Source organism: Tympanuchus pallidicinctus, unplaced genomic scaffold, assembly GCF_026119805.1.
Source record: "Tympanuchus pallidicinctus isolate F22 unplaced genomic scaffold, pur_lepc_1.0 scaffold2, whole genome shotgun sequence".
NCBI classification, from domain to species: Eukaryota; Metazoa; Chordata; class Aves; order Galliformes; family Phasianidae; genus Tympanuchus; species Tympanuchus pallidicinctus.
Genome location: NW_026294721.1, coordinates 16,872,591 through 16,885,342, shown reverse-complemented (window position 1 = coordinate 16,885,342; position 12,752 = coordinate 16,872,591). Strand labels below are relative to the sequence as shown.

Here is a 12,752-nt window from a genome sequence, read left to right as displayed (position 1 = left end):
CAAGGGGGGCAGGTGTAATGTTTGTCAAGACCCTGCTAATGTAGTTCTGTACACTAGTAAAAATAATGTATCACAAACCTACCAAATTAATGTACTGTAGGGATTTTGTCAGAAACAGAACCATGAAATTAGTACGCTAACAAAAGCAGTGTTTCTAATCTTTATAAAACGTATTAAACAAAAAAAAACAACTCAAAAACAACAACAAAAAGGAATAGTGGGAACAAATGGCTCCATTGTTTATCTGTGGAGGTAAGACATCAATTTAATATTTATACATTAACAACTGTTTCTTTCCTTCCTTTCTTTTGCTGCCTGAAGGCCTGAGCTACAATGTCTCAGTGGGATTTGGGAGTAGGTTCTGCTTGACATGTATATTTTTAGTAACTTATTTTAGCAGTACATTAAATATTATCTCTGCATGTAAATAAATAGAAATGTTATCTAAACATTTTTCTATCTGTCAGATTAAGATGTTTAGTTAAGTGAATTAAGATGACCACAACAGAAATAGAGGCTGCTCTACAAAGCAATTTGTTTGAAATGAGGGAAATAGTAAGAATAGATCATCTTGGAATTTTACACTGGACTGTGTGTTCTGTTGAGCACCAAGTTTGGTTTGTTGATTTGCTGCCTCACTTTTAAATCAAGAGTGTGGCTTTGTTTCCAGGTGCACTGTAGTTCCAAGGTGGTCACAGAGAGCCTTGTAAACACTTTTCAGAGTGTGGAAAGCTACTGCTCCATGAAATGGCAGTATGAAACACATAGTGTAGGAGGTCTCATAGTAGGCTCTGCAGCTGAACGCTAGGTTGGGCAAAGGGCTGAACATGGAGGATGTCTCATGGAAGTTATCAAGGCAGTCTCAAATTCAAAGAGGAAGAAGCTTCATTTGGCTGTGAGTTGAACTTCTTGTCTGAAACTGGAAAAATATGTAGATAAAAGCTGATGTTTAGTCTACCACTGAAAGGAACACACATTACGAATCGCAGAGTTTTAATTTGAAGTTAATGTTCCTACTTAGGCATCACTGTCCGTGTAACATTTACAACATCCAGTGATACCATGGTATTAATATCTTCCAAATTGTGTTAATAAACTACATTAGTAAGAAAGAGCTTGACTGCCTCTAATTATTTTTGTTAGGTGACATATTCGTTGTCCTGTTTTTATGAAATGCCTGAATGAACAACAGCAAAGCTAAGTCAAGAGGAAATGTGTATTTCATTTTTGAAATGGTGAAATGGTTTGTGTAGGTTCAGTTTCTGTAAAAGTTCTGCCTATCACAAACTTCTCAGCTCCCCTATCTGGAAAAATGGGCTGTAATTAAATGAATCTATTGTGAGGTTCACTGCTAAATAGAAAGTAATCTTGGGCATAGATATATCTCTGATTTTCATTTTATGAGACCACTTGTTTTGAGAAATAAGTAGAGAAAGTGATGTTTGCAGAAGCGTTTAATTCTTTGCCTTGTCTTACATCCATCACGGCTGGTTCAAATACGCATGCATAATATGTTTGGTATGTTCAGCATTAATACAGAGGAAACACAGCTTATTATTCTTACAAAAAGATGTCACTAGGTACCCAGATCAGTAATTCTCTATGTTTATAAATGTATCAGTTCGCAAAAATTCCAGATATACACTAAAGAAAAGACTAAGAAAAGATTCAGCTGTGACTCAGCCTTTTTCTGTCTGGGATGATAGGAAAGTTTCTGTGCTGCCTCTTCCTCTGCAGTAATCAGCGTGAAGCAGTGACGAGGTCAAATTAATGGGCTCAGCAGCTGCTGTGGTGTAGGGCAGTTTACATGGAGCAGAGGTTATGAGTGGATCCTAAAGCCTGAGAATCTTGTAGAGATGCATGCTCCTCCTGAAGAAGAAAGCAAATTAATTTATTCCTCTTGATAACTTAATTGTCCCCTTATTTTGAGATCTCTATATTTTTCACCAGAGTCCTTTTAAAATCCTTTAAGTAGGGGAGCTCTGCACAAAGCAGTACGGGTTATAAAATTGAGCTTACATGGCAGCTAATTGAAGGTCCTCGTGTGCAATCCAACTTCAGATAATGATTCGCAAAATGTGCTACAGCAACAGCCATGTCCCTCCTTCATGAACGGATGAAAGTCACTGTTAATAAATAATATGCATTGGACTGTTCAGGCCACGTTTGTTGCTGAGCTGTGTGGATACCCAGCTTGGCTCTATTTTCTGTAAGTGGGTTGCTTTTCAGAGAAAAAATGTGAAAGTGAATGTGTTTCCTGTGTAAATTTTGGCTGGAAGTCATTTATTTTCTGAAGCTTGTGTTGCAATCTTCTATCTCAGGCTTTGCTATTTAAATCTGACAGCTACTACCAAAAAAACCTCTCTGCTTTCCACTTAACAGTTAACAATGCATCTCCCAAAATTCTTTATTCGTAATCTGTTAGAGTTTGACCACCTCTGTTGGACATTTTCGGTTCATCTGGCTTTTGACTACGTACACAGAATTTCTTCAATGTTACTTTGAAGTGCATTTTCCTAGGGTTTATTTCTGCGCTTTAAAGTTGCCATCAGATTTCTTTTGGCTTTTTTTTTCCTTTTAATTAATTTTGCCTTACGCTTAGATGCAAGGGCTCTACTTTGTTAGGTTTTTTTTTATTACTTGCTATAGTGAAGGCAGAATTCTGATGCATACTTGATAGTGGGATCAAAGCTTGACAAGGTCGTTGTTTTTAAACCATTAATTACATTCGTATCACTGCAGTATATACCCCAACATTATAAGGATATTAAAAAGTCATTAATACCTTCAGTATCAAGGTAGTAACAGGCAGTGCTTTCAAAAGCTGTTAGAGATGGAGCAGCCCAGTTTGACTCTGTGAGAACAGCTTGACTTTCACTCATTCTTGGGAGGTTCCAGAACTTTCTTAGTGAAGGATTTATTCAGGGTACCTCCTGACCTGGTGCTCTTTTGAAAGACTTTGTCTTGGATGGGTGATTAGATTTAGGATGTTGCCTTAAGGTGAAATGTACAAACAGATTTAGAGGAGAGAAGTGGTTGTTACATAAATGTCCATTGTTATGGAGATAAATAGAGCAGTAGCTTGCCACCTTCCCAGCCATCAGTTATCAGTTGACAGTTGTTCTGGAGGCCACTCAAGCACCATGCTTAGCTGATCTTGCAAATTTCCTGCCATCTCCCCTCTAGGTTTAAGGTAGTGTCAGTCATTACAGACATGAGTATCCTGAATAGTGGAGGACTTCCTAAAGGGTCTGCAGGTGTTGCTTTCTGTGTTGCTAAAATATGTAAAGACTAGGCATATACAGCAGAGTCCTTAGCTGAAGAGTTTCTTGCACAATTTTCTCTGCAAAAGAGCTGGAAAATTGCCCTCTTGCATTTGGCTTGAAACAAAAATGTTCAGAAATATTTGGGAAATTTTCAGATTAAAATCCCTCCTGTTCCCCAGCAATGTATGCTCCCTCTGTTCTGTCCTGTCTCTTAGTTAAGCTAATATTTAATTTTTATTTATTTACCTATTTGTTTTAAGGAAATGTTGTAGGACAACATGTGTTAGCCTGTAGTGTAAAATTATATATGTGACATCAGGCAGTAATTGTATCTCCATGAAGTGGTAAGAAAGTGAAGAGTTAGTGCTGAACACTCCTGGTAATAGCATGCAAATGATCCATGTTTTGGTATCTAGCCTTACCCAAAATTAATTTTTCCAGTATTTTTGGTATGGTTTGATTTGTAATATTCTGAATTATATGGCTAATGCAATCAGCTGTATGCAGCACCCGCTCTTCTTTCAAAGGTTGTCCTCGGTATTAAAAGTTTAAAAAAAAATAAAAAGCCTTTTTCAGTGTTTAACTTGCATATTCCAGCTCCAGGATAGAGTACTTTTTTCAGTACTGTAGAAGGATCATTTGAGATGCTTCTTCTGTTCTGTGCTTTTTTTCATAACACTGCAGAAAAAAAAGAAAGTTAAATGGTAGGATATGTTTGCGTATAATTAGTGAACAGTGAATGTAATTGGTGAATTAATGGTTTTAACACATTCCTTGTTTCAGGTGGAAAGGATACTATAACGTTCAGTGACGCATCCTTGCCTGTTATACAGCGGTCTAGGTCACCCTTGTTAGCATTTACTGATAAGCCACAGCAAGCTGAAGTACAAGGTGAGCACCTGGAGCATAAGGAACTCAATGAAAGCTGGGCACGCATTCCTTTCTAAGTAAAAATAAATTTTCATGCTGGGATAGCAGAAGGCGAAGTTTTGGTGCCGATGGAGGTTGAGTAAATCATCCACAAGGGAAAGGGATAGCTGGTCCCAGTACACACAGCAAAGGAACCTCTGGAAAATGACTGTTGAAGAGATTGCACTGTGCTAGACATCAGGTCATACACTTCAAAGGATTTTCACGCCAGATAACTTGATACTGTGAGAAGTTATTTGTGCCATCTATGTTAGCCTCCTGCTCTTTTTCCCTCTGTTAAAATGCACAGTAGGAAAGCAGTCTGTGGAACTGGCGTAGCACTCTGCTGCATTATAGCTGATATCTAGATGAAAGGCTTCCTGATTGCGCCTGTTAAATTGAAATATCCCCCTCGTTTTCCTGGAGAAATTGACTGCTTTTTTATAGTCTTGCATGTGTTTTGTTCAAAACCTTCCCCAATAGCAAGCTTTTACCTCTCTCCAAATTCAAGCTTTATGTGACAGTAGCAAAAAGATAGTGCTTTTCCGATAACCTCAACTTTTTCCTGAGTTTTTCATGATAGATGGGAGATGGATTATTACACTTGCCTTTCAGCATTTGGGTAAGCTCTTTAACAGCATAATATTTTGGTATGCCCAGATCTTGCTCAGCAAACCATGAAGCATCATAAACAATTTATTCGTTAGTCCTGAAACTAAATAGAATGTGGCCTAATTTTGACTTTATTATCCATATTATCATCTGGTAAAACCTGACAGTCAGACTGATCGTTTTTATAATCTTGATCAGCTGATATTTTTGCTAAAAATAAAGTGAAACCATAGCAAATAGATCTCCAGCCGGTAATAACAGCTCCTAAGTATTCATTTTTTTGCCAGCTTAATCATTGATTTTTTGTAATTAAATCTGCAGTTACTGAAAGTATTTACTTGGTGGTGGTATGTTATTTCCTTTATGTATTTGTCCTAGGTAAAGTTAGTATTACAGCTTTGATTAAAGCTGCCTGTCAGTGCTCATCAAACCCTGTTTCTGTTGCTTTGTTACCCCGCCAAGCTTTACCTCTAGGCTGAAGCTTACCATGCTGTGTTTTCTACTGCAGCTTTTATATCAACCACATAACTTTTTCATGTTTAGTTTTGATGACTATGTTGTTGTGTTTTAAGTAAACATTCAAGAATTTGTATACCTACAATTAATAGACAAGGAAATTGCAAGCTGGGGAAAAGGTTTCCACTTGTGAGGAGTAAGGTTGGAGTTCCCACCCCATTCTAAATCATTCTTGTCTGCTAAAAACAACAAAAAAAGAACAGTGATTCTGTTGAGTTTTCTTTGTGCTACCAGCACAGGTAACACTACACATGCTGTTCCTTCTAGATTATGTAAGCTTGGAGGGAACAAAACTTGGAGCAGGGAGGAATGGAAGGCTTTGAAGTGATGGGAAGGCTACAGTAGATAGGAGTTGAAAAAGATAAATTCTCCATGAGGAGGAACCTCCATCTAGCTCAGAGCACAGGAGAGAGGAATGCAAATTCTTACAGTGAAAGTAAGATGTGGTGATAAACACTAAAAGGAGGATGAGAAACATTCAGAGTATATGAAGGGAGTGGGGGAACAACAGGATATCAGGTAGGGGCAAAACTCTGGACAAAGGAAGAGAATATGAAAAGAAAAAAGCCGTGGACAGAACATAGCCAAGGATTAGGACTGTGACAATCATCAGAAGAACTAGCTTCCAGTTGGTCATCCTCTTTACCCCTCCTCATTTCATAATTATAATAGAATCACAGAAAAATCCTGTGTTTAAACTGCAGTGGATTAAGAAATTACTGCTCTGCCTGCACGTACAGCTTGTTTTTAATTTGCATGCGGCACAGTATACCTGATAGTGGGAATTCAAACTTAAAACCCACCTCTCTGACAGATTAAATAAATGAGGACAACATTTCAGTTGTGTTTGCACAGAGGATAGCTGCCTGCTGTTAAGTTTTAGGAGTTTGGTGTGTATTGCAGTTCTTAATCCCTACAGTGTGTTTCCGAACTGAGGAGGAATGGGGTGTTCATCAGCCTTTGCTTACCAAACAAGCAGGGCCTTTAATTTAGAAGTATTTCAGAAATAAAAACAAAAAACACTCTTATTTTACTATCAGCTGAACCATCAGTTAAGTGACAACAGATGCGTGTGATGGAAGTGCAATTCTTGCATATCGTTAAATACTAGGCCTGATGTCCTGTCAGCACACTGTGCTCCTTTAAACACTACCATTGCTATTTGCTGTGTGTTTGTCCCAGGAAACCTTTTCAGCCTTGAAGTTAACATATAGCAGAAATTTCTGATGAAGAATATATGTCTGATGTTACTTTAGCTATATCTACAGATAATCAGAGGGTTTTTTTCATCCTTTTTTAATCTAATCTGCCTGCTTTCCCTGATCTCATCAAGCCTTGCTGTAGTCTGTAGTTGTTATCATCATTGTAGTTAGGATGAGTGGTAGAAGTCTGTAGGATGTGCTGTGCAGTTCCTGCAAGAAAATGCCTGACGACGCAGTACCAGCATATGAATTAAAGTCTGTCTTTTGACACAAAGTCTCTCTTAATCCAGTCTGCCCAATATCCAGTGCTGTGTGATATGTTGTACTTGAATGCTGGAACTGCTAGTGATCAGTTTCCCTTCTGTTGTCCTTGTTGCACACTTTATTTCTGTTGCATTGGCTTTGCACCATCTCAAGCATTCTCTGAAGACGAAAGCGCTGTTTTGCTGTGAATTTTTCTCTGGTGTTGTAGTGCTTTGGAACAAGTTGTCTTCACAAAATTGCAGCAGAGTGGCGGAATGGTGTCAGAAGAAACTGAGGTGCACAGAAAGTAACGTAGCACCCTGCTAATTTTGAGTGCCAACTTGGGTAGCTAAGTTTTGACTGTTGTTCAAGCACTTCGAGTGTGTGTGTTCATATGTTTAAAGTGAGCACAGCAGTGCTGCAAGTCAAGCTCCTTGTTTCCAGCTGAGTGCTCAGATAATGAGGATTAGATCCAGTGGGTGATCACCTTTTGAAATTTAATTTATCCCTGCCTTTTCCACAGGCCTAAATTGCATCTTCCTTAATGGTAGTTAGAATGTCCCCTTCCTGCCAACCTTGTCTCTCTCACTCCAAATTATAAATGAGGTAGGTCTGATAGAGACAGTGGGTTTCTTTATTGTATAGCTCATATCCCTCCCTGCAGCCGCTCTTACATTGAGCATGGTGGCATTCCTGTGGGAGAAACAGAGTAAATGCTCATATTCTAAAAGGTAATGCATATGCACTGCAAGAGTCATGTGAAGCTGTCAGTGCTGCCATACTTCTGGCATTTCCTAATTTTTCTTACTTGACTTCACAAGCTTATTTTCAATGAGGCTTTTTGTACTTAGCAGAGGCGAGGACAAATTCTTTCTCCTTTTCGAAGCTGTTTGTTTGCGTGTTGCTGTTTTCTCTATTCTGACATGTTATTCAGTGTTTGGCTTTCTGTATATTTAATATTCTCCTACTGCTGCTTTGTTTTATGATGTCACTCAAATTAGAATAATCTTTTATGTTAGGAGAAATGTGGGATCAATAACAGAACTTTTCAGTGGATGAGAGCTTGCAAAAAGAGAAATGAAGTTTGTGTTAACCCATAAAGTGGTTCTGGTTTGGGGATTCATGTTAGACTGTGCCAAAAATATTCTGCAGCTGAGCATCTGGATTAAGAGTTGATATTCCTGTGAAAAGGTTTGCCTGTGCTGTTCTGCAGTATGGTGTCAACTTTGGAAGTTGTCAGTGTTAGGGGAAGACAGCTCCTGATCCAGCCAGATGCTTGTGCTGATTGATTATAATCTAAGAAATGGATCTGGGACATGATAGAGATTTACTGGAAATTCCTCACTGAGGTAAACATCTCTGTGCTCTGATGCTATTAGAATGGTCGCTGGGTCAGATATGTAGATACATGACACATGTTGCTGTTCTGTTTCTCTTTCAGTAGAACAGAAGAGGGAGCATGAAGAAACTAATGCTGTTGCACGTGATTCCATGGCTTCAGAGGAAAGAAACTTGAACAACAGAAACCAAAATAAACACTTTTATCCTTCATTACCCCAGTTACATTCTGAGGAAGAGGAAATAAACAAGCTTGGAAGTCAAATAATTAAACTGACAAAACAGGCAGTTACAGAACTGGAAGGGAAAAGAACAGAAAATTCATCTGAAGAGCAGAAGACTGTGGTTAGAGCAGAGTTTAATGGTTCATCTGAGAAAGGCTTCCCATCACTCAGCCTGGTCCCATCTGACCCTGCAGACCCCTCAGCCTCAGAAAATGAGCAGACAGCTGAAACTGAGGGCCTGAAAGGCAGTGATGAAGCCTCAGAGAGTGACTGTGAAATTACACATGAAGGAGAGAGTCAGAATGGCAGCACTGTGGATGTGATGCCCAGTGAGGACCCCGAAAGGCATGGGAGTCTCAGTGCTACAACTGCACACACAAATATCAGCTTTGAGGAGCTCCCTGAAACTGTAAACAAGGAACCATCTGATCCTTCTGAAAACTGTGAATATTTGGATAACAGCTTGGCTTGAGGTATGAAATCCAAGCCCTCAAGCTTCTCACTGTAATCCTCTTGCAAGTGCGTATGCTACTGTGACTATGAACAGTGAAAGTCTGTCGAAGAGCTGATTTTTTACATCAGTCTGTTACTATTGGTCTGATAACAGTATTCTGTTAGTTTTGACTGCAGTATACCAAAAATGTAAGTTGTCTGAGGGGAAGAACTTGAAGCTAATGAAGTATAATCATTCTGATTCTGTGTAATGATTGATATAATTTACAACAGTGTAGCAAAGAGACCAGTGATAATGATGTATCACGTACATGTGAGGTGTATGGTCTTAGTGCTGGACCATATCTTAATGCTTAGAAGTGTCTTCCAAGGATGGAGAATTTGGAGTGATAAATTGAGAAGTATCTTAAGGTTGCTGGCTTTTGCTTTTTTTTCAGACTGCATTCTGTTTCCCTTTGCAAGTGCATACTTAGAATAAAATCACCCTTGCTTTATAAGGAAGCAGAATCCTTTCTGAAAACCATCCCTGTGTGTACATCGTTATCTCATTTCAAACCTTTCTATCTTCTCAATTGTACAAATTTTTGCCCTCCCTTTCCCAGCTCATCTCATGAAAACATACGGAGTTATTTCACCAGATACTAAGAATGTGAATTAATGATGCTCTGAAGGAAGTATCATCTGGAAGGAAGTCTTTCAGTGAGAAACAGCAGTACTGTTCCAAAGCTAAGGGAGCAGCAAGAAAAGAACCATTGATGCCTTGTCCTCCTCCTTCACATTCTATATTTCCAGAATTGCATCCCTCAGGAGCTGGAACACCCTTGAGAAGCGGGTGGTAGATTTTAGCCTCTTTCTTACATGCCCTCCTTTCCAAATCTGTGTTTGTTTGTTTTCTAATGTTTTAGAAAACAGACATTTTTCAAATGTTTGTTTCCTCCTCACTTCACCAGTCTTTGGTGTAGTAGTAGGTTTATTTGTGTTGTTGCTGTCTAACTTCTATCTGTGTTGATATTCAGTCATAAGAAAACATTCCTGTAATAACTTGGGAGAGGGAGGCTGCTGTGTCATTCCCCAGCACACTCCTGATGCTGGAGCTGTGCCACTCTGCTCCAAGGAGGGCAGCAACAAGGGAATACTTAACGGTGAAGTTAGCAGCTGTTGGAGAAGGGGAGGCACGTCCTTCCTCTCCTGCTTGTAGCATAAGGAACAGTCTCTGCAGCTGTGGAGCTTCTATGGGCCAGCAGCCGTCAAGGCAATTTTTCTGCTGGCTTGGGACCTAATTGTCTGTAAATGTTCATTTCTCACTCCTAGAACTTGAAACCAATCAGAGAGAATTAAACCAAATTTAATAAAATACTACTAATAAAAAGGAAAATCTCTCCCAGATTGAGTTCTCCTTTGACAAATAACTGCCAGCTGCAAATTTTTACAGCCCACTTGTCAGCTACTGAATAAACAGAGTTTATATTAGCGATACTGACAAACTCTTCTGTATATGGAAACTGAGCTAGCAGGTGCTGCTATAATCAAGGTGGCAGAGTCCATGAGCAATTTGTATTCAGCAGAAGAAGGGCTGTATGTAAATGATTACATACAAATATAAGGAATGATAGGGAGAAGGTAAAAAATGTGGCTTGTCACTGTTGTCCTGTGCTTTTCCTACCAGGTGCAGCCGGGTAACCCTTTCTTTGTCTGTGCAGGCAATAAAGCTGTAGTCAGTGCTCCTCAAATAGGTTTCCTTTCTCTTTAAAGGTAATTTGACATTGCAGCATTTTGCTGATGCTAAGCAGCAGCCCTTAGGGAAAAAACAGCTGTATATTTAAGTGCGTTAGGAACATGAAGCAGTAAAAAGTTTTTCTTTCATTATCCTGATGACAATTTAAGTTCCTCATCACCTGAAAGCCAAGAAGAGTTTAAGCATTTGAAAGATTGTTTTGCTGTTCCCATTAATTGGAACTGACTGCGCTATTGACTCATTTATATGGCAGTACTGACAAGTCAGAAGAGAAATAGCTGCAGAAACTGAGATCTCCAGGAGAATGTGGCAGATTTTTTTCCTTTAATGCTTGAATGTTACATTGGGTATCACTTTATTTGAGATGCATTCTTTTCCATCTTTCACAGAGTAATCCTATGCAGAGCTAAATATCAATGCAGTCAGAACTGATGCAAGCCAGTAAAAAGGGCAGGATTTCACATAGCTGAGCTCTGAAATTTTCAGGGTTAGTTTTGGCCTTTGTTTCCTTGTCTTCTATCTTTTCTGACCCACAGCTGTGTGAGCTGACGTTTGCTCCTTGTCCCTCAACAGCCAGTTAATGCTATTAATTGATGAAAGGCTTAGTGCAGAAATCAGAGCAGGTGGAAGTAGCTGTGGACCAGCAGCAGCTTTTCAGCGCCTCACTCATTGATTCTTTTAGTGTGGTTTTCCTGAGAGAAGAAAACGGGTGTACAGCCCTGCAATTAGGTCATCTTGGTAACGATCCTCACTTCATTAGCCCTCAGTCGTTAAACTGCAGAGAGAGATCTGGATTCTGGAGAGCACATTTAGAGTGCCATCTCACTGCTGCAATGCTGCTCCCATCCATCCTGCCCTGTGAATGGGTACTCTGGCTGTGCTTTTAGCCTGCTCCCAGGAGCACAAGGCTTCAATACTGGGGCAGCTGTAAGAGCAGGACTCCTCTCTGTGATCTCACATTGACTAGTTTTGTCAGTAACTGTCTTAGGTATTGTTTCAAGTGATGCTCTTGTGCTGTTAGAATTATGTGGGGGTTTTTTTTGTTTTGTTTTGTTAGTTTTGTTTTGTTTTAAATCCATTCCTGTTTTGTTGTAGAATCAGCACTATTTTGTTGAGTCTCTTTTAGACTTGTTCCCTCTTTCTAGGACTTCAGAAATGGAGAAATCACATCTAGGTGTAAAACCTTTTGCTGTTGAGCTCTGGGGAAGTAAACTGCAAAGGGGAGCGTTGTAGCAAGGAGCTGGAGAGGATGCATTCCATAAATTGATTTGAAGCACATTGCCTCACCTGTGAGCAAATTCATGCATTATCTATGAGAAGGATTTCATCTGAAAAAACTGTTGTGGTTATTTGAAAAAGAACACTCAGTGAATTTGTAAAATAATTCTGTGAAAACGACAGGCTAAGAGGCATCATTTAGAACGTTGCCTCTTTTCTAAGTGAGACTATTTTTAGCGTACAGTAATTTGTATAATAAAGACAGCGGAATTTCTTTAATCCATATGAGCTCAGGAATGTATTTTGAAATCTTAACTGAGATGAAGTTGAAAGTCGGCTACGTTTCTAAAAGATAGAGTTTTGTTTACCAGCCCCTGTTTTGTAGTTTTACTTCTTAAATGACATGGTATAATTTATTTGCAAACCCTTCTTTTGTCGCTGCCTGGATTAACTGTGCAACATAGTTCAACTCTATTAATATATTTTGTCATCTTGAATAAAAGCATACATTTCCTGATACGTTTGTTCTACCTGCATATTTCCTCCTCTCAGTATCAGATGAACGATAGTCATGAATTAGTATCGTAGTATTTTCAGCTGTTAAAAATGAGAAAAGTAAAGCTTTATTGAGTGAGACTGCTAAGTTTGTTGAACATTATCTGACTTACATGTTTTCAACTGTGACTTCTCCCAGTCCCATTTGGCTGATTAACTTCCCAGTTTTTTGTGTGAAGATATGCACTCGGTATTTTTTTGGTTTTGAAAGTAATAGTACTAATTTCTGCTGTTCTTATTTTATCATCGTTTTTATTGTCCTCATCTAAGCAGTATTAAAGCTTGAATGCAACCCATTATGGGGTTGCATTGCCTCTAGTCACAAACTGGAGGCTCTCAGGAGTTTTTGCTGGGGGGTTCTGGAAAGCTGGAATATTTAAGTCTGCTTTCTGCTGTAAATACTGTGACTCAACTATAGTTGTGTGTAAACAGCCATTTGAGAAGCTTAGATATGTTTGAGAGTAAAACTTGGAAATCCAAG

General features: G+C 39.0%; 1 protein-coding gene across 6 annotated transcripts in view; it reads left to right on the top strand.

Annotated features, from left to right (window-relative positions):
- Positions 1 to 12,235, top strand: part of CCDC149 (coiled-coil domain containing 149) — a 52,142-nt gene extending 39,907 nt beyond the window's left edge. For 2 of the 6 annotated variants that reach the window (XM_052682427.1, XM_052682429.1), the window contains exons 11-13: positions 322 to 354; positions 4,050 to 4,157; positions 8,190 to 12,235. In XM_052682427.1, the coding sequence (XP_052538387.1) occupies positions 322 to 354; positions 4,050 to 4,157; positions 8,190 to 8,782 (734 nt within the window). In that variant the 3' untranslated portion in view covers positions 8,783 to 12,235. The remainder of the gene's footprint in view (positions 1 to 321; positions 355 to 4,049; positions 4,158 to 8,189) is intronic. The other 4 variants (XM_052682430.1, XM_052682431.1, XM_052682426.1 and 1 more) reach the window with 3 other exon arrangements.
- Positions 12,236 to 12,752: the final 517 nt, after the last annotated feature.